Source organism: Heloderma suspectum, chromosome 3, assembly GCF_057233095.1.
Source record: "Heloderma suspectum isolate Gila_16-S chromosome 3, 16-S_ref, whole genome shotgun sequence".
Lineage (NCBI taxonomy): Eukaryota > Metazoa > Chordata > Lepidosauria > Squamata > Helodermatidae > Heloderma > Heloderma suspectum.
The window spans coordinates 207,128,792-207,150,262 of record NC_139460.1 but is presented as its reverse complement, the minus strand read 5'-3'; the positions used below and the strand labels follow the sequence as shown (position 1 = coordinate 207,150,262).

Genomic DNA, 21,471 nt, shown 5'->3' with positions numbered 1-21,471 from the left:
TGCAGGGAGGGTTAAAGATCCATTTGTCTGTGTTTTCAAGTTGGCATTGGAGTGAGCTATTTATTGGGCGGAGCCAGTGCAGTGGATGAAAATATGGCCTCTGTGAAAGATGGGCTGTCAGCCCTGGGTCTTTGGGAGTAGCCCCCATTATGCTTTTTCACAAGAGGAGAACCACGAATATGGATTTTACTGGCTTGTAACCACTGTGTTCTTTGTAGCAAAAGTATTTCAAATAGCTTTGTTTACTAAGGAAAGGTTTCATAACAGATTATTAATATATACTTTTAGAGAAGAAGAAAAGGGGTTTGGTAAATGTACAGATAAATAGGCCACTTTGGAATCTGTGCTCATGTATTTATCTATCAACTCTACGCAATAGATGAGCAAAACAGAACACTCATCTGCTGCGGAAATGCCAGCACAATCTTTAATTTTGTCAGATAAATGTAGCAACATAAACAAAAGATAAATAATAGATAAATGTTATAATTGCTTATAATATAGTTTCATTTAGCTCTCGCTCTAATCATTGCCATTCTGGGAAGCTAGGGGATTTTATACTTCTCCTTTTCATTTTGTACATGACATCCACTGAATTACTATTTTATCTCTGACAAAATGCGCAGAAGACAAATAAAGGTAGGGGGAAAGGTTACAGGGAATCAAGGCAAGATTGAAATACATGGGCAAACAAGCCATAGAGATACAAATCTGATTCAAAAACTGTTTCCTTGACACCATCCACCACAGCAGAAATAGCAACGTGTCACAGATTTTAGTAGCTGAGATTTCTCACAGTATCTATTTGGTTTTGTTTTGCAAGTTAGATGTCAGATTTCATTTTGCTTTCTTTCTCATATAGCCCCTTTTATGACATTGATTTATATCTCCAATTCTTCTAAAGTGCTCATTTTGCACTAAACAATAGGGAACTAATATTTCTACCATTCTGTATATGCAGGATGGTTAGTAGAGAAAAAAAAGACTTGCCTTTTGAGACATTATGTTTAGTTTTATTGATATGCACTCTGTCTCTCTATATTATTCTTTTTAAAGGGACACACCTATTCTGAGGAATTTGAAGTTCTAAATTGGGAATTATGCAGCAAAATGGATTTATCTTCTCCTCATTCTCTATTCTCCTGTAATTGATTTATCTCCTTGGTAACGAAGCAAAAGTACTTGTATTAAACATAAAAAAAAAACCCAAGCAAGTAATTTCATGATATCATTCCATCAAATTCTAGTATTAGTCTGAGTCAGATATTGGATGTTTCCTCAAATAACACTTAATTCAATACTGTTGATCAGACATCTCTTTTCGTTACCTAAGAATTAGCAATCAATTTACTTAGATCATTGAGCAAGTTCTTATCTGCTTTATTTTATGTTTCTCTCTTTTTTTCAAATTTAAGCCAATTGTTCATATTTGATATTCAGGAAGCTCAGTTTATTTGCTCATCATGTTTTTATCATACCTTTCCTGCAAGGACTTTAGTAGGATTATTGAGGGGGAAGAGGAAGGCAACACCAGCCAGTTTTGATGTTGTCTCGAAAGGAAAAATGATTCCGTACTCGGGAGATAAGAAGTGAACATTGCCTCTGATGAAGCTCATGAAATGTAATTAAAACACATTTTCTAGCATTTTTCCAGGTCTGTCTCTGCTTGCTAATCGGTATATTGGATTATCTAACGTTATCCTTGCAACAGCCTTGTGAGGTAGGCTTGGCTGAGAGGTAGTGACTGGTCCAAAGTCATCCACTGAGTTACATGACTAAGCAGGAATGTGAAGTCTAGCACCCTAGTATCCACTACACCACACTGGCTCTCAATAGAGATATGCAAAAGCCACAGATAGTTTTAGTCAGGCTACAGTCCTATACACACTTGTTTGGGAGCCCTGGTTCTGATTCTGTTTCCAGGACCCCCAGAGCCCTGAGTGTCTATTGATGCCAATGGAAGATTTCTTTATTTGTTTAATTGCCATGCAAGGGTGATTTTTCAAGGGGGATTGCAGCTGGTGAGGAAGCATTACCCCTCCCCTCCCAATTTGCTGGACCCCCCATACCCCCCCCAGCTGTTAACGGAAGCCTTTCTTCTAACTTAATTGGATGATGTGGGGGCTAATCCAGCAAAGATTAGGCATGAGCAAATCCCATTGAAAGCAATGGGATGGGATTTAGTTGCAACTAAGGGCCCCGGTGGCTTAGTGGTTAAGACGCTGAACTGCAGACCGGAAGGTCGGCAGGTCAGCAGTTCGAGACCCGAGTGCTGCGTGACGGAGTGAGCTCCCGTCTTCAGTCCCAGCTCCTGCCAACCTAGCAGTTCGAAAGCAAGAAATTGCAAGTACATAAATAGGTACTGCTTTGGCGGGAAAGGTAACAGCATTCCGTGCACCTCGGTGTTCAGTCATGCCGGCCACATGACCACGGAAGCGTCTTCGGACAGTGCTGGCTCTTCGGCTTAGAAATGGAGATGAGCACCACCCCCTAGAGTTGGACATGGCTGACTGGGGACACCTTTACCTTTTAAGGCTGCAATACTATGCATGGAAGGATGTCCCATAAAGTTCAGTGAGACTTATTTCTGAGTAGACATGCATAGGATTGCATTGTAAATCCAGTTTAAGGCCTGGTTCAGACAAACAGCAGATGGAGAGGCCAACCTGTTCCTAGATAGTAGATTCTTCAGATTCTGCATGAAAAAAAATCCCCACACATAACTAATTAGCATGTCAGGAGAAGACTAAGCTACAAACCTTCTCCCTGATATGCTAGTTTTCTATATTCAGAGAGGTGTGTTTGCATGGAGAAGCTTTCACCTATGTGATCTTCCACTTGTAATCTGAAGTGGTACAGTCCAGAAACAGGTTTAGCCCTTTATCCTTGTATGTGTGAATGAGACCTTAGTTATGATGACTAATGTTTTCGGGCTTGTGCCCCTAGTATTTAACAGTACTGTATCCTCCTGCTCTCCAGAACTATTTTTCTTTCACAGTGATATATCTAATATTTAGTAACAGGGGTAAAAGAGTTGTGTCACATTAACAAATTTGTTAAAATATATTCTCAAATGCCACTAAAAAAAAACAACCCTGAAAGTTATTTCCATTGTATTCAGTCCCTGGAATCAAAGTAAACCAAAGGTCAGTGGCAGTATTTATATTCCAGATGTCCTGTGTGAGGAAGTGCATGAAAGACAGGACATGTTTGCTTTAGGTGTTGCAACAGATTTTTTTATATTACAGTCCACTGACGGAGATTTCAGAAGTGGGCAGATATCATAGCACTGAGTGGATTCCATAAAAATGGATAGAAAACAACCTTATTAATACTATCATAGTTTAGAGAAGGTCTGCAGTGAATTGATCATTTAGTACTGGATGACTTTAAAAACCATAAATGGGGTAGGGGTGCTGAAAGAGTTTTGTTTCATGATACGTGGATTACCCTTATTTTTGTTATCTGAGCTACTGGATGACAGCCTCAGCAAGAGTAATGCCCAGAATCATGCATTTCTCTCTGCTTCACACATGAACACACCAAAGCTCATGCCCTCCAGATGTTTTGGACTCCAATACCCATCAGCCCCAGCCAGACTGGCCAATTGTCGGGGATGATGGGCATTGCAGTTGGAAACATCTAGAGGGCACTAGGTTGGGGAAGGCTGCCGTAAGGTGCCACCGGACTCTTCATTTTTTTGTCACATAGCAGGTAAGGCGGAAGCCCAAAGGTAGACAGCAGAATCTCCAGTGGTCAACCTGGACATGGCAGAGGCAACAGGCAGATTGTGGAGATCAGTTTCAGCCTGTTCAACGCAGCAAGCAGACAAGAAAATTAAGAATCTGGTCTGCAGAATAATAGGCACTACAGTCAGACGCAGTAGTTGTAGCACTTGGTGCTACAACTCCAGGGGCAACAGCAGCATGGGGCTTCTTCACATGGAGCTTTTATCCTGCTATTGAGATTTCTCACACATGGATGTTTGCAGGCCCTTTAGATGACACCATTAACCTCCAGGGCATCTCCTGCACTAAGGGCACAATCCTATGGGGATAGGCAGCCGCCTCTGAACTTGGAGGTGACCACCTATCCAATGCAGGGCAGGAGAAGCGCAGAGGGGATTGTCCCCTCCACGCTTCAGCCACCCTGTATTTGCGGCTGGACAGCTGATTTGCGACTAAACAGCCCCCAAATTTCAGGACTCCTATCCTTCGGAGATGCTGCAGTTTTCTGCATAGGGTCACCTCTATGCTGTCTGTCATTTTCAAAAGAATGGCCCACAAAGAAGATAGGGGGATAAGTATGTCCTTTTTGGATACCCTCAAAATGTAAAGGCTGCTCTTGCACAAAATCCCCTGCACCTATTCATCAGAAACTTGGCAGCCTTGATCCCCTCAGAAGTGGGAACTGTCCCCACAAAATTAATCTAATTCTGTCATGTTACATGATGTGCTCCAATTAGACCCATGTACAAACTTGCACACTTGCAGGGAAGCTGCCAGCCGCTCCCCATCCTCACTTTTTCATGGTCTTAGCCACGGATGCCGCTGCCACTGCCGCTCTTGTAATGCCTGTGAGGGAGAGGGAGGCCAGTGGCTGCTGCTGCAGGCCAGCATTGTTGGTTTATTGCTTGTTACTGCTGTTATTGACTATTTAAAAGCATTATGTTTTTAACTGGGTTTATACTATTCCATTCTATTATATCATAGAATCATAGGATAGTAGGGGTGGAAGGGGCCTATAAGACTATCGAGTCCAACCCCCTGCTCAATGCAGGAATTCAAGTCAGAGCATCCCCGACAGATGGCTGTCCAGCCTCATCTTGAATGCCTCTAGTGTGGGAGAGCTCACCACCTTCCTAGGTCATTGGTTCCATTGTCGTATTGCTCTAACAGTCAGGAAGTTTTTCCTGATGTTCAGCCGGAATCTGGCTTCCTGTAACTTGAGCCCATTATTCTGTGTCCTGCGATCTGGGATGATCAAGAACGGATCCTGGCCTTCCTCTCTGTGACAACCTTTCAAGTACTTGAAGAGTGCTATCCTATCTCCCCTCAGTCTTCTCTTCTCAAGGCTAAACATGCCCAGTTCTTTCAGTCTCTCCTCATAGGGCTTTGTTTCCAGTCCCCTGATCATCTTCGTTGCCCTCCCCTGAACCCTCTCCAGTTTGTCTGCATCCTTCTTAAAGTGTGGTGCCCAGAACTGGATACAGTACTCCAGATGAGGCTGGGGCTTTAATCTTTGTAAACCACCCAGAGAGCTTTGGATATTGGGTAGTACAGAAATGTAATAAATGAGATGAGATGAGATGAGATTAAATGAAATCAGCCCTGGTCAGTCCTGCCAGGGTGTGTGGGCCCCTAACAGATGCCCCAATATGCCAGGCAGTGATGCTGGGCCTGGTGCAAAGCCAGAAGCCTCTTCTCTCCAGCCATGATTACTAGCTAGCAGCTCAGTACTATAGCTGCTGCCACTGGCAAATTGGTCATGATTTTTCTTTAAATTGGCCACTCACGCCCAACAAGTTCATGCTGACAGCTGGGCTCTGCCAGGAGGGGAAGGGCAACAATAGGCCTGTTCCATAAATACCTTTCCTCCAGCCTTTGGGCAAACTGCCTTCCCAGATCTCAAGCAGCAAAGGAGACTCATATTTAAAGACTTCTTGTCTATTGGATTTGCCACCTAAGTTATTGCAGGTTTATAAAAATCAGTCATATTCTGATGTGAGCTGTGCTTCAAGAGAAAACATAGCTCTGCCAGGTTATTATTAGAACATACGTTGTGCACCAAAAAAGCACTCCTGACCTCTTAAAAATGCAGGAGGTTGCTATGAGCTGCACAGCTTTCCCATTGTTTGCACAAAGAATAGTTGGGTCCAAGCCCCTAATTTTCTTTCAATTCAAACATTAAAATGTTATCTGGGCAAACCTTGCAAACGGCCTTTTAATAGTTACTTTTGCTCCTGGGTTCATCTGTATGGCCAGTGGCTTTTGCATCCAATGTTAAGCATGCTGGACCCAAGGCTGGCAGCTGTCAAGCACCCAGATAGCCTCAGTAACGTTTTAAAGCAGAGGTGTGCAACATGTGGCCCCCACTGTCCTCTCCCACTGCGGCCCCAATAATTGTTTTAAAAATAAGTTTTAAAAAATGACATCCATAGCAGCTACAGAGCAACCAAATAGCCAGATTTAGCTTGTCTGCAAGCTAAATTTGGCCCTTTTCACACTCAGTAGCGGCTGTAGAGAATCAAAAAGGTGAAGTTTAGCTTGCAAACAAGCTAAATTTAACCATTGTAACACTATGGAACTGTTTCAGCCCTTTTTGGAGGGGTCACACACTGTGCGGTCTGCAACCTGTGGCAGGGCCCAGGGGGTAAAAATGGCTCCCGGACCTCTGGAAGTTGCCCAGCCCTGTTCTAAAGCCACCATTGACTCTTTCGGCGTGGTTGCCGGTCTTGTGAATGCTCTGTTGTGTTTCTCACAATGTAGTTTTGCCATGATAATAAGCTGGAGCAATGCCAAGGCTGGTTACTCTGCAAACAAAAATAAGGGTAATCCACGTATCATGAAACAAAACTCTTTCAGCACCCCTACCCCATTTATGGTTTTTAAAGTTGATTTTACTCTGTTTTATTTGATCATGGTTTATTTTCTGAAATGTTTGCAAATTGCCTTGGTTGGCTTCAGAAAGGTGGTATAGAAATACAATCAGTCAATCAATCAAGAAAGACAGCACCTCAGGATTGGGTGGTGGGGAGTGGAGGTGGGGAAACAGCGAGGCAGCATTGATGTGGTGGTCCCATCTGTGAGAATTGTAGTCTCTATGTAGGGGTTGTATTTGCAGCTGCTGCAGCCTGCTCCTGCAGCCTGCAAAAAGACTGCCAAGCTGCAAGCCCAGCAATGCTCATGTGGGGGCTGTTGTAAGTGGCAACCAGCCCTATATACCCAGGAAAAGCAAATATATGAATAGCTGCTAGATTTATTCTGATTGGATCATGTGGGTTAGAAAACTTAGCGGGAGAAAATGCAGCTAAGGGGAGAGAATGGGTCTTTCTAATAGTTACAGAAAACGAGGCCACAATGAAAGTAAATAAAAGGGCATGGAAACAGAACAGCAGCATCTTATTGCAACAAGTGTTTGCTGGAAAATTCATCTCAAGTGACTTGTGACGTATTGGGTATCAGGCACAGGAATGGTCCCCTAACCTATAATGGTGAGCTTCCTTCATCAGATAGTCCATGCTGAGCCGACTGACTTGATGAACATTCTTCTCAACTAGCAAATATAAATGACTTATGGGGATAATATTTCAATATGTAATGACACAATTACTGTGAGGATTCTTTGAAGAACCAGGTTATTAAATATTAAATATCAAATCTGTAAATTATTGTAGCGGCTTTATATAACTAAATTAAATTCAAACAAACCTAATTTTCTTAATCATTGACTGTAATCCTCTAGGAACATATGTTATTAACTCGGCTACAAATGGCAGAAAAACTGCAGGGCTTCAAACGAGTTTTCTGATATTAAATTTTAATCCTCAGAAAATCTTCAGCATGGACGCCGCAATCCAGCACATGCAATGGGCACTTAGGCAGCAATTCCCAAACTTCAGATAGCAGTGGCACTCTTTTTTCCTAAATTAAAACAGAAGGTCCTCTTAGGGTGCCATCCTGGGGAATGCTGGGAGTTGTAGGACTTTTTTCTGTCTAAACATGCATAGGATTGCGCCCTGAGCACTTCCATGTGAAAGCTTTCCTTTGCAGGGCTGGACAACCTAGGGCCTACAGCAGGGATGCGGATATAAGAACACAAGAAGAGCCCTGCTGGATCAGACCAAGGGTCCATCTAGTCCAGCATTCTGCTCACACAGTGGCCAATCAGCTGTCGACCAGGAACCCACAAGCAGGGCATGAGTGTGACAGCACCCTCCCACCCATGTTCCCCAGCAACTGGTGTACATAGGCTCACTGTCTCTGGCAGTGGAGGTAGCACATCGCCATCAGGACTAGGAACCACTGATAGCCTTCTCCTCCAGGAATGTGTCCAACCCCCTTCTGTTCTTGTTTATTCGGTCAGTCGCTTCTGACTCTTCGTGACTTCATGGACCAGCCCACGTCAGAACTTCCTGTCGGCCGTCGCCACCCCCAGCTCCCCCAAGGTCGAGCCCGTCACCTCCAGAATATCATCCATCCATCTTGCCCTTGGTCGGCCCCTCTTCGTTGTGCCTTCTACTTTTCCTAGCATCAGCATCTTCTCCAGGGTATCCTGTCTTCTCATGATGTGGCCAAAGTACTTCAGTTTTGCCTTTAATATCATTCCCTCAAGTGAGCAGTCTGGCTTTATTTCCTGGAGTAAGGACTGGTTTGATCTTCTTGCAGTCCAGGGCACTCTCAGAATTTTCCTCCAGCACCACAGTTCAAAAGCATCTATCTTCCTTCATTCAATCTTCCTTATGGTCCAGCTCTTGCAGCCATAGGTTACTACGGGGAATACCATTGCTTGAACTATGCGGACCTTTGTTGTCAGTGTGATGTCTCTGCTCTTCACTATTTTATCAAGATTTGTCATTGCTGTCCTCCCAAGAAGTAAACGTCTTCTGATTTCCTGGCTGCAGTCAGCGTCTGCAGTAATCTTTGCGCCTAGAAAGACAAAGTCTGTCACTGCCTCCAGGTTTTCTCCCTCTATTTGCCAGTTATCAATCAAGCTGGTTGCCATAATCTTGGTTTTTTTGAGGTTTAACTGCAACCCAGCTTTTGCACTTTCTTCTTTCACCTTTGTCATAAGGTTCCTCAGCTCCTCCTCGCTTTCAGCCATCAAAGTAGTATCATCTGCATGTCTGAGATTGTTAATGTTTCTTCCAGCGATTTTAACTCCAGCCTTGGCTTCATCAAGCCCAGCACGTCGCATGATGTGTTCTGCGTACAGGTTGAATAGGTAGGGTGAGAGTATACAACCCTGCCGTACTCCTTTCCCAATCTTAAACCAGTCCATTGTTCCGTGGTCTGTTCTTACCATTGCTACTTGGTCGTTATACAGATTCCTCAGGAGGCAGACAAAATGACTTGGTATCCCCATACCACCAAGAACTTGCCACAATTCGTTATGATCCACACAGTCAAAGGCTTTAGAATAGTCAATAAAACAGAAATAGATGTTTTTCTGGAACTCCCTGGCTTTCTCCATTATCCAGTAGATATTGGCAATTTGGTCTCTAGTTCCTCTGCCTTTTCTAAACCCAGCTTGTACATCTGGCAATTCTCGTTCCATGAATTGCTGGAGTCTACCTTGCAAGATCTTGAGCATTACCTTACTGGCATGTGAAATAAGTGCCACTGTTCGATAGTTTGAACATTTTTTGGTGCTTCCCTTTTTTTGGTATGGGGATATAAGTTGATTTTTTCCAATCTGTTGGCCATTCTTGTGTTTTCCAAATTTGCTGGCATATGGCATGCATCACCTTGACAGCATCATCTTGCAAGATTTTAAACAGTTCAGCTGGGATACCGTCATCTCCTGCTGCCTTGTTATTAGCAATGCTTCTTAAGGCCCATTCAACCTCACTCTTCAGGATGTCTGGCTCTAGCTCACTGACCACACCGTCAAATATATCTGCGATATTATTATCCTTCCTATACAGATCTTCCGTATATTCTTGCCACCTTTTCTTGATCTCTTCTGCTTCTGTTAGGTCCTTGCCATCTTTGTTTTTGATCATACCCATTTTTGCCTGGAATTTACCTCCGATGTTTCTAATTTTCTGGAAGAGGTCTCTTGTCCTTCCTATTCTATTATCTTCTTCCGCTTCTGTGCATTGCTTGTTTAAAAATAATTCCTTCTCTCTTCTGGCTAACCTCTGGAATTTTGCATTTAATTGGGCATATCTCCCCCTATCACTGTTGCCTTTTGCTTTCCTTCTTTCTTGGACTGCTTCCAGTGTCTCAGCAGACAGCCATCTTGCCTTCTTGGTTTTCTTTTTTTTGGGACGTTTTTTGTTGCCGCCTCCTGAACAATGTTGCGAACTTCTGTCCATAGTTCTTCCAGGACCCTATCTACTAAATCTAGTCCCTTAAATCTATTCTTCACCTCCACTGCATATTCATGAGGAATATTAGTGAGCTCATATCTCACTGATCTGTGGGTCTTCCCTATTCTCTTTAGTCTGATTCTAACTTGTGCAATAAGAAGTTCGTGATCTGAACTACAATCAGCTCCAGGTCTTGTTTTTACCAACTGCATAGATGTCTGCCACCTTTGGCTACAAAGGATGTAGTCAATCTGATTTCGGTGTCGACTGTCTGGTGAAATCCATGTATAAAGTCGTCTCTTAGGTTGTTGGAAGAGAGTGTTTGTTATGCAGAGTGAGTTGTCTTGGCAAAATTCTATCAGCCTATGTCCTGCTTCATTTTGTTCTCCCAGACCATGCTTGCCTGTAATTCCAGGTGTCGTTTGACTACCCACCTTAGCATTCCAGTCCCCTGTAATGAAAATAACATCTTTTTTTGGCGTACTATCCAGTAAGTGCTGCAGATCCTCATATAACTGATCTACTTCTGCTTCTTCAGCATCTGTGGTTGGGGCGTATATTTGGATCACTGTGATGTTAAATGGCTTACCCTGAATTCGAATTGAGATCATTCTGTCATTTTTTGGATTGTATCCAAGCACTGCTTTAGCCACTTTATTATTAATTATGAAGGCTACTCCATTTCTTCTGTGGTCCTCTTGTCTACAGTAGTAGATCTGGTGGTCATTTGATGTGAAGTGGCCCATTCCAGGCCATTTCAGTTCACTGACGCCCAAAATGTCTATATTTAATCTTGACATCTCCCCAATAACCACATCCAATTTGTCCTGGCTCATAGATCTTACATTCCAGGTTCTTATGGTGTGTTGATCTTTAGAACATCGGATTTGTCGTTCACCACCAGCACCATCGGCTGCCAGCCGTCCTTTCGGCTTTGAGCTAGCTGCGTCATCACATCTGGGGCTAGTTGAACTTATCCTCTGTTCCTCCCCAATAGCATTTTGACCATCTTCCGACCTGGGAGTCCCATCTTCCAATGGTATACCGACATATCTCTGGTTGTACTGATCCATTTAGTTTTCACGGCAAGAATACTGGGGTGGGTTGCCATTTCCTTCCCCAGGGATCGTATTTAGTCTGACCTCTCTGCCATGACCTTCCCGTCTTGGGTGTCCCTTCATGGTTTAGCTCATGACGTCATTGAGGTGCTCAAGCTCCAGCACCACGATAAGGTAACGATCTCCTTTGCTGGAGAACCCCCTTCTAAAGCCATCCAAATTGGGGAATATGTTGTTGGATTATAGTACCTATTATTCCTCACCATTGGTTATGCTAGCTAGGGCTGGTGGGAGTTGCAGTCCAATGACATCTGGAGGGCCACACATTCCCTATCACTGTCCAAGGGAGAAAAGGGATGCCTCACCCACTGTCAGCTTGCCCCCACCCATTGTCAGTATGGCCCCACCCACTGCCAGCAAACAGTCCTCTGTTTTAGTGCTCCCCACACCTGCTTTACAGTCCATAAGAGTAAGAATTATTTGCTGCTCGAGGAGCCCATCTGTCAGGAGCGCCCTAGCTGCCTCTTAGTCCCCTCCAGTAGCCAAAACACAATGCAGATAAAGGGGATTCTTTCCAAGGCTTTATTCCTTTACAACTTAATGACTCTTTCAGATGCTAATTGCCAGAGACTGAGCAAGGAACTGCAAAGGGTATCTTAACAGAGTAACCTAAGCTCCATGTACGCAGTTGGTCCCCGTTTGAAGGAGAAGGGCGGGAAAGCCCTGAAACCTATGTGCTAGGAGGGGAGTCTCCCCGCTTATCCGCGGGGCATTGGCGCGCAGCCGTTGCCGTAGCGCCAAGCGGGCTGAGCGCCTCCTCTCGGCGCCCTCCACCTCGTGCCTCTCTCTGCACCAGCACCTTGCATCTAGCAACAACCGATCTCCTGCTCTTTTGCTGCCAGGGTAACTATCTCTCTCAGGAATGCAAGCAGAGGGGGCCTCTCCCTGCAGCTGCGCCTCTGAGAGACGAGCGGGCTCCTCTCCCACGGGTTGTAGCTCTTTCTCAGAATCAGAGCTGTGTTGGGGCTCTATGGGCTCAGTTCCAGCCCTGACACCCATCTCCTGTGTTTCAGAATGAATCACTTGTTCTGAGCATAATTCTTGATGGGAAGCTGAAATGAGAAGAGTTTGTGAACTGGTCTAGTCAGTTTCCCCATTCCGTTGACCTGTATGGGGCTAGAGAAAGTACCGGCTATTACTAGAGGAGCACAAATGGGCTCTGTATTCTCATTAAGTTCATGCAATTATTAAGCTACCAATGCTAATGCCACAGCAGTGGTAGAGAGGAAATGACTCTAGTTGGTGCAGAGTTATAATTGTCTGCATGTGACCTTAGGGTCAAAGACTGTGATGCTCCAGCATAAACAGCAACCAATCCTCATCTGATGTGGTCCTGCTTTTGATCGTGCTGGACCTGTGGTCTGGTTTCCACATTTTTGCTTATCACATTATTTCACCTGAGGACTTGGAGTCACAGATTAATATATCATCAGACTCTGTTGGGAAGCATTGCATCTGAGGTGGCCTGAAACCTTCTTATCTGTGGTATTGCATCTGTGGTGGATCACAGACCATTCATGTACACAATAGGGATTTTGGAGAATTCCGCCACAGACTCCAGTGAGGCCAGATTCTAAAGAATCCAGCCCCCCGGAATCTGTGGCGGAACAGCCTTGCCCCCCCGCCGCCCCCCACAATCCCCCCCTGGAATGGACCTACCTGGTGGTGGATGCGGTGGCGGTGGCAGCAGCTCTGGGTCGTCTTCCAGGCTGCTGCGGCCGCAAATGGTGGCTGTCTTGGTGGCCACCATTTGCGTCCCTGCATTTTTCCGTGATAGGCTACGTAAATATTTATGTAGCCTATCACGGCTAAAGCGGGAACGCAAATGGCGGCCGCTACGCCATTTGCATCCCTGCTGTTGCCGTGATAGGCTATGTAACTATCTACGTAGCCTAACACAGAAAAAGACAGGGACGGAAATGGCGTAACGGCCGCCATTTGCATCCCCATTTCAGCCATAATAGGCTAAGTAAATATTTGCGTAGCCTATCACGGCTACAGCAGGGACACAAATGGCGTAGGTGACACCATTTGTGTCCCTGCTTTAGCTGTGATAGGCTACGTAAATATCTACATAACCTATCATGGCCTAGCATAGAGATGCAAATGGCGTCCCCTACGCAGGGCACCATTTGCGTCAGCAGCAGCCTGGCAACGGATGGGCCCCCCACTGCGGATTGGCCTGGCTGGCGGCTCCATGGACTGGCCGCAGAACGGAGCCTCCCAGGCAGGATTCTGGGGGGAGGAACGGATTGCCTCCCCCCTGTCGAGGATTCCGGGGGGAGGACTGGATCGCCTCCCCCCGCTCGCTGAACCCAGCGGAGCCAGGTAAGTGGGGTTTCATATACCCCTAGTACACAAGTCCCAACTTGACATGGCAGTTAAAAAGGGCTGAGCAGATATGTGTGAACCAGCCCAAAGTAGTATACTGGCTAGGATGATGGTCTTGGCTGTGTGAAATCCAGCATCAAATCTCTACTCAGCTGTGAAGGTGACCATGTAGGTATGGGGGAACTCCCTGGGCATTTCTACATGGGGCATTTATGTGCACTTGTCATTCCCTACTCATGGTTGCTTATGGCTTCTGTAGATGACATTGTGACCCTCTAGTTTCACTTCTGGGTCTAACCAGCACTTTCAGCAGTTTTTGCTTTTTGTTTTAGAGCAGGGGAAATGTGACAATTGTGAACGCAAAAGAAAACGCAATTTCCTCTTTTGTATTTGCTATACCACAATGCCACCTAGAGGTTATGAAGCAGAAAAGCAGGAAAGGAAAGACTCCTTGTGTAGTGCTCAGATTTCAATTCTGCGATATATCCAGAAGTAGATTCAGAGGATTAACAGCCTTGTGTAGAAAAGCCATCTGTCAGCATAAACTATCACATGGGCTTGTTGTGAGGATAAGATGCCACTCAGAGTGGAAAGTGTGGAGTGACAAATAGAACCAATAAATTTGTCATAAATAAAGAATCAAAGTCCTGAATCTACAAGGAGGGTTGGCTGGTAGCTGTCTTACTGCACGTCCATTGTCTGAAGCCCATGATAATATGGGATGGAGCCTGCTTCAGTGTCTCCATGGCTGAGCTGCAGTGCAAATCCATGAGTTGGATCCAGACTTAGTCATACTTGGAGCAGACCCACTGAAAATAATGGGAGTAGTCACGGCCACTTTATGTCCATTGATTTCAATAGGTCTACTCTAGGTAGGACAGGGCCAGCAAATTATTTTGGCACCTGAGGCAGAAAGTCTCACAAGCATCTCTCCCTGTTCCCGGCAGTAAAAAAAAAGGCCATTGTCATAAATTAAATAACCATTCACTGCCCCTTCATTCCTCACTCCTGTTGTAGTGCCTGTAAGTGTAAATAAAAATCTGCATTGTTTGCCCTTAGTATAATTATTACTGGATTGTTTAATCTTAGTGTATATTTATTCAAATGAAATGTTTTTATGTGTATGTGTATTTAAACCTCGTTATGATTAGTGAACATTAATTATTTGGAAATGTTATTGTGTAAATTTCCTTGATGTTGTTGTAAGCTGCTTTGAGCATGGTTTTACCATGGAAAAGCAGCATACAAATGAACTGATGATGATGATGTGTGAGGGGGTCTGCCTAGTGGCAGGGCTGGCATGGACCAAGCCTGGATCCAGCCCCATATCTCCCTACCCAGGACCAACAATCTAGCACAGCCAGGGCTGACCCTAGGACACATAGCGTCCTGGGCGAGGAGTGCCTTTGGTCCCCCCCTCAGGTCAACTTTGCAGGGCCACCCAGAGGGTTTATGGGGCCTGGTGCAGGTGTAACATTGGGGGCCTTGCTGCTGCCCCCTACATGGACCCATGCATATGTGTACAAAACTGGGGGCCACATGCATTGCATGCTTGGACTACATCTGAGAACTCTTGCCTGCGGCTCTTCCTTGCCCTGGGATCAAGCAGAATGATAGATGTGCTCTGTTTTTTCTTAAATGAGGCTAAGGGAATAGGTATTGGGTTGTGCGTCTCCTGAATACTTCCTCCAAATTCCAAACCCTTTCTGACCGAGCATGTTTCTGCTTCCTGGGGCTCAGTCTCACAGGTCTTCTGGTTGTGTCCTGTTGCTGGCCTTCTCCACTACTGAGGAAAGAAGGATTCTTCCCTTAAGGCCTGTCACAGAATCATAGAATCATAGGGTTGGAAGGGGCCTACAAGACCATCGAGTCCAACCCCCTGCTCGATGCAGGAAGCCTGATTCCCAGGCGGTCTCCTATCCAAGTACTAACTAGGGGTGACCCTGCTTAGCTTCTGAGATCAGACAAGATTGGGCGCCTCACACTCCAGATTTTTTTTTTTTTTTTACCATTCTCATTCCATTGGATAGAAAAGGAATTGCTTTCAAAAAGAAATTGAAAGGAGAAGACATTTCAGATAAATTTTCATTGGTTGGGTGTCAGGTTCTTGTGTTTACCCTTACTTACGAGGTGGCTGAGGAGTGTGCATGGGTGTCCTTTCTGTCATTGTACAGTAATCTGTGGCAGCCTGTAGCCTCCTCGGCTTCCCACACTTCAGTTAAAGCCATCTTGAGGAAGACATGAGGCAATTCCTCCCATGGGGCTTCTTCAGTTCAGAAAGTGCAGGCGGCCTGGGAGGCTGCAGAGCCATGGAAAGATGTGTAATGGAGAGAGAAAACACACACAGCACCCTTGGCCACCTTGCAGTGATTAGGGAAGCTCAAAAATACCACCAAAAGAAATTCAAAATTCTGCCTCAGAAAAGTGAAAGCTTCACCATAGCTGATGCTGTTGCCACTTGCAGGAGCAGAGTAATAAACCAAAAACCCTTAGGCAGAAAGAAAGAACCTGTGCTACAACTCCTGCCAATAGTGAGCCCACAAGTAAAGGTAAAGGTGTCCCCAGCCAGTCATATCCAGCTCTAGGGGGTGGTGCTCATCTCCATTTCTAAGCTGAAGAGCCAGCGCTGTCCGAAGACACTTCCGTGGTCATGTGGCCAGCATGACTGAACACCGAGGTGCACGGAACACTGTTACCTTTCCCGCCGAAGCGGTACCTATTTATCTACTTGCAATTTCTTGCTTTCGAACTGCTAGGTTGGCAGGAGCTGGGACTGAAGACGAGAGCTTGCTCCGTCACGCAGCACTTGGGTCTCGAACTGCTGTCCTGCCGACCTTCCGGTCTGCAGTTCAGCGTCTTAACCACTAAGCCACTGCGGTCCCATAGAAGCCATTTGTACACAGCTCTACCTCACACTGCTCCTACGCCTTTCCCTGTGGTAACTGCCACAGAAAACAACTCTCCAGTGGCACCTTGCCTGGAAATCTTAGGTGGTGTTCACTCACTCACTCACTCCTTGAACTCTTTCCCTGGAGTTCTTTCTGTGACTAGAACAGACTGCCTGCTCTGCCCCAGAATCCCCCCTTGAAAGCCTTCCTTGTTCCTTCTCACCTTACAGCAAACTCTGAAACCGGGACTACTTAGCCTGTTTGACCAATTTTATCTCTATTGCTGCCCAGACATAAACTAAGATTTTATTTTACCATGATGGGTTTAGACTCCCTTATAATATGCAAGCCCCTCCCTCCCAGCCTCCCAAGGACACATTTTACAGCCAGCTTAAGCCTGAAATTAGCATCTAATTTGTTTCACGCACAACTACAGTGGCAAGAAAAAGTTTGTGAACCCCTTAGAATTGTCACATATTTCCACCCTAAGATGTTATTAGATCTTAATCTAACCTAACTCCATAATGCTAGATAAAGAACAATAGATAACCGGATGAAACAAATGACACACAAACATGATGCTTTTTCAACATTTATTTATTCACAACTGATTCAACATTCAATACCCATGTGTGAAAAAAGTATGTGAACCTTTAGATTCAGTACCTGGCGGCACCCTCTTGAGCAGCAATGTCTTCAAGTAAGGATTTCCTGTAATGGTCAGTCTCTCACATTGGTTTTGAGGAACTTTGGCCCATTCCTCCTGCTTCAACTCAGTGACATTTGAGGGCTTCCTTGCATGAACAGCTCACTTCAGGTCCTGCCACAACATTTTGATGGGGTTTTCGTCTGGATTTTGACTAAGCCATTCTAAAACACGGAATGTCTTCTTCCATAGCTATTCTTTTGTAGATCTGCTTGTAAGTTTAGGATCATTGTTTTGTTGCGTGACCCACTTTTGGTTCAGCTTCAGCTCACAGACGGGTGGCCTGACATTCTCCTCTATAATCTTCTGAAACACTGCAGAATTCATGGTTATGTTAATGGTGGCAAGCCATCCAGCTCCTGCGGCAGCAAAGCAGGCCCAAACTATCACATTCCCACCACCATGCTTGACAGTTGGGGTGAGGTTCTTCTGTTCAAACTCAGTGTTTGTTTTTCACCAAGCATAACATTTCTCTCTGGGGCCCAAAAGTTCTACCTTTGCTTGTCTGCCCAGAGAACATTGTTCTAGAAGTCTTGGGGATCATCAATGTGATCTTTAGCAAACTTCAGAAGGGCAGCAGTGTTCGTTTTAGAGAGCAGTGGTTTCCTCCTGGCTATCCTCTCATGAACACCATTCGTGTTACCCTTTTTCTGATAGTTGAATCATGAACACTCAAATTAGCCAAGGCGAGAGTGGCCTGAAGATCCTTGGATGTTACACTGGGGCTCTTTTTGGCTTCCTGGATGATGCACTGGTTTGTTCTTGGAGAGATTTTGGTAGGACAACAGCTCCTGGGTAGAGTGATTGTGGTCTTGAACCTTCTCCATTTGTAGACTATCTGTCTGATGGTGGATTGGTTGAGCCCCAAATCCTTACAAATGGTTTTGTAACCTTTTCTAGACTGATGAGCAGCAATAACTGCTTTCCTGGGGTCCTCAGAGATGTCTTTTAATTGTGGTATAATGTGTTTTCACACAACTGTATGGTGAAGACCAAACTCACAAAGTTTCTGATCCTTTTATAGGGTGGGGCCTCCCAAACCCTGAAGATCTACCTAATTACTTAAACACCTGATTCTAATTATTCCCTTTAATTGAACTGATGCAACCAGGGGTTCACTTACTTTTGCACATACCCTGACTCTTAAGTACTCATTGTCTGCCTAATTTATACATCCTTTTATTTCACAAGGCATGGAATTGGTTAATATAAACCCTATTGGATATTTAGAAAAGGACTGATTTTGATTAACGAAGGCTGTCATGGTATGAACTATGGAATTTCTGTAATTATCTGTCATTAGGGTTCACACACTTTTTCTCACCACTGTACGTAAAATATTTACTTCATCATGGTCGGGGAGAGATTCCATGATGTCACAATTACATGCTGAGATTCAGTGTCTTCTAACACTGTAATATACCATTTCCCCTTTTTATAAAAACTTTACCCCAAATACCAAGAATTCTGGTGAGCAATGTGGCAGGGTCAGGGCAGGGCCCAATCATACACAGAGGCAGTGAGGCTGGGGTGGGGGCTTGCTTTGTGGTGGCCTGGGACAAATTCCCCCCCCGCCCCCCCGGCAGCCCTGCAGCTTTGAAGTATCAACCAAGTTGTATGGCTTGTGAAGGGTTGCAAAACAGTGTAACAGAATATCCATTATTTTATGTTTAAAAATAATAAAGAAAAGGTATAAATAAAAATGGTATCCAGCTGACCTCTCACAGCTTACAGCTTTATTTTATTATTATTAATGTAGTGCTTATAGTGTTTCCAGTACTTGAGGTTGAAAGTGCTTGGTAACGTTGCCTCAAAGTAAAGCTGTGTTCCACCAATTTTTACCTAGCACAAATGATATCAAATTGGAAATGGGAAAAGAAACATACTTCAAAGAGAATTGAAGGAAGATCGTTTTTGTAGTTAGTCCCCAAACAACCTGTAGAATCTTGGGAGAAAAAGGTTACAGACGCTTGCTTTTTGCCACCCTAGCTCACTGCAGACAGTAGATTAAAAAAACACAGCCACTCAGCTCAGCGTGGTGACCCCCTCAGCTCAGTGCCTGGGGCAAATGCCCAGCTTACTCACCCCTAAGGCTGGCCTTGAGCACAGGGGTTCTATTTAAGAAAAAGGGAGGAGGGAACTCCTGAAGGGATGCCCAGCACCACTCCTGTAAAGCAGTCTTGAAACATAACACGGGTGTGTTCCCACAGTGTATAGGTAGATACTTAACATGGGGGGCAAATAAAAATCTCCAAAATAAGGAACTCTCCAGAGTGGTGGTGGTGGTGGGGTTGTTTTTTTTTAATAAGGGGCCTGCATTAAGTTCTATGGGGCTGTAATGTTCTTCGGAATAAAGACTACAGCATTAAAATAGCATGCACATGCATGCGCACGCACGCACACACAGGGGCTATTTGAGTTGTAAATTCAGAAACAATCCAGCCCGCTTTTTTCCTTTCTTAGCAAACTTGTCTCTCTGTTGATCTCAGAAACGAATGGCAAAATGTGGCACTGAAGCAGGAAACACGGAGTTTTGTGGGGGTTTTTTAAAATCATGACTGTGTTCCTGTGATGTTAGCCAGTCATCATTCTTAAAGTTAGCCAGTGCAGAAGTCCTGCACTCTAGTTCTTTGGCTGTCTGGTTTTGATTCCCCCCCTTCTCCCCAAGAGTTTTCAGGAAGTCTGGGGGAGGGACAAGGCTGTTTCTTTTTTTTTTGGTTTTGTTATAATGGGCCCCTTTGTGGAGATGGAACAAGAGAAAAGGTCTGCCCAGCTGCTCTGCGTGCACACAGAGCATCCTGCGGCTCTCCCCTTTGCTGCTCATAGGCGCTGGGTCCCTACTGGGGCTGGAGGACTGGAGGAGGTGGGTGGGAGGTCAGCTCATGATGGAACTGCTTGTGCTGTTCAATGCCCTGGTTACTCGGCTGCTCTTTTTCTTGCATTCCCTGATTGGGGTCTGGAGAGTGACTGAAGTGAAGAAGGAGCGCAAATATTGGCTGCTGGCACTGCTTAATCTCCCCCTTTGCTTGGAAACAGTGCTCACTCTCAAATTTAAACAAGGCAAAGGCTACAAATGGTAAGCAAATCTCTGACTCTCTCTCTCTCTCTCTCTCTCTCTCTCTCAATCTCTGTGGCTCTTTATATCTGCTCCCAAAGTTACAGCTTGCAGCCTGGACTGCTGCTCTTTGTCATTCATAACATTTTCAGGTCCGGTCCTTCCCCTGAACCTCCACACTGTGCTTTAGCCTGTCCAATTCTAATTTCATCTTTCTTTCTTTCTTTCTTTCTTTCTTGTGGAAACTTAAGAACAGGCTGTTTCCAAATCATTTTTTTTTTTTTTTTTACATCTTGGGACAGGAAACATGATGGGAAATGGGGTGGCATATTTTACACTCGCAGAGGAATTTGTTTGGTTATGCTTAACACAAGCTGGGAAGGCTAGATTACGTGGTTACCTTGGTGACTTTGCCACAGTCTGCGTTAAAGCTGGCAGGTCAAACAATGACAGAAAGTAACAGGACATTGGAGAATCACCATGCCTGTGCTATATACATAGGGTGTTGCTAGAGTTTTGTGCATTGACTTAAAGAAAGTGACATCTCTGGAAGCAAGGAACACGCAGACAGAAGGCTTGAGTTTGAGCAACAGCTTATCAGGTGGCAATTTTGCATGGGGCCAGAATTTTGGCTCCATAGCCGCCTTGAGTGCCGTTTTTCTTGGTAGAAAGGCGGGGTACAAATCAAGTGAAATCAATCAATCAATCAATCTTGGATTGGTAGGATTTGGTTTAAATCAGACATTTTCCCAATGGCCATAAGGACCAGAGTCTTGCTTTATATAAAATCTAAATTTTCACACAGCTAGATTCCATGGTAAAGTTGAGATCCTACACTAGGTGGTCCTGCCAGAATGCCCTCCCTCCCTCCTCCTATGACCAACGACTAGTATTTATCCAGTTTCCCTGGGACTTTATTTCTCATTTATGATGTGGTGCCTGGCTACAACAAAGACCAAAGTAAGCCAATTGAAAAATGTAAAGTCAGCAGAACACACACACACACATTGCCTCTCCAGTGTTCCAGGCACCTTTTGAGTGACGTGGTTCTTCGTGTGAGAGACTTTGCTCTTTTTAGAAAGCATGAATGGATGAATGAATGAATGAATGAATGAGTCACACCAAATTCATATGCTCATTGCAGATTTTTAATTGTAGCCCCGTAAAAGATCCAATACAACAGCACAGAGAGTATCCTCTGTTTGTTCCTTAATTCAGATGATGCCCAAAAGTTTATCCTCCCCCCAACAATGCATTATTTTGACAATGCCATGTTATCAACAACAATGGTTATACACATTAAAACATGTCCTATGCTGGCCTTCCCCAACCCGGTGCCC

The 21,471-nt window shown here is 44.7% G+C and overlaps 1 protein-coding gene across 1 annotated transcript in view; it reads left to right on the top strand.

Moving 5' to 3' along the window:
• Nucleotides 1–19,812: 19,812 nt before the first annotated feature.
• The window catches only part of TMEM26 (transmembrane protein 26), a 38,776-nt gene continuing 37,117 nt past the window's right edge, over nucleotides 19,813–21,471 (top strand). Inside the window, exon 1 of the mRNA XM_084845362.1 lies at nucleotides 19,813–20,152. Coding sequence (XP_084701488.1) covers nucleotides 19,959–20,152 — 194 coding nt within the window. The 5' untranslated portion in view covers nucleotides 19,813–19,958. The remainder of the gene's footprint in view (nucleotides 20,153–21,471) is intronic.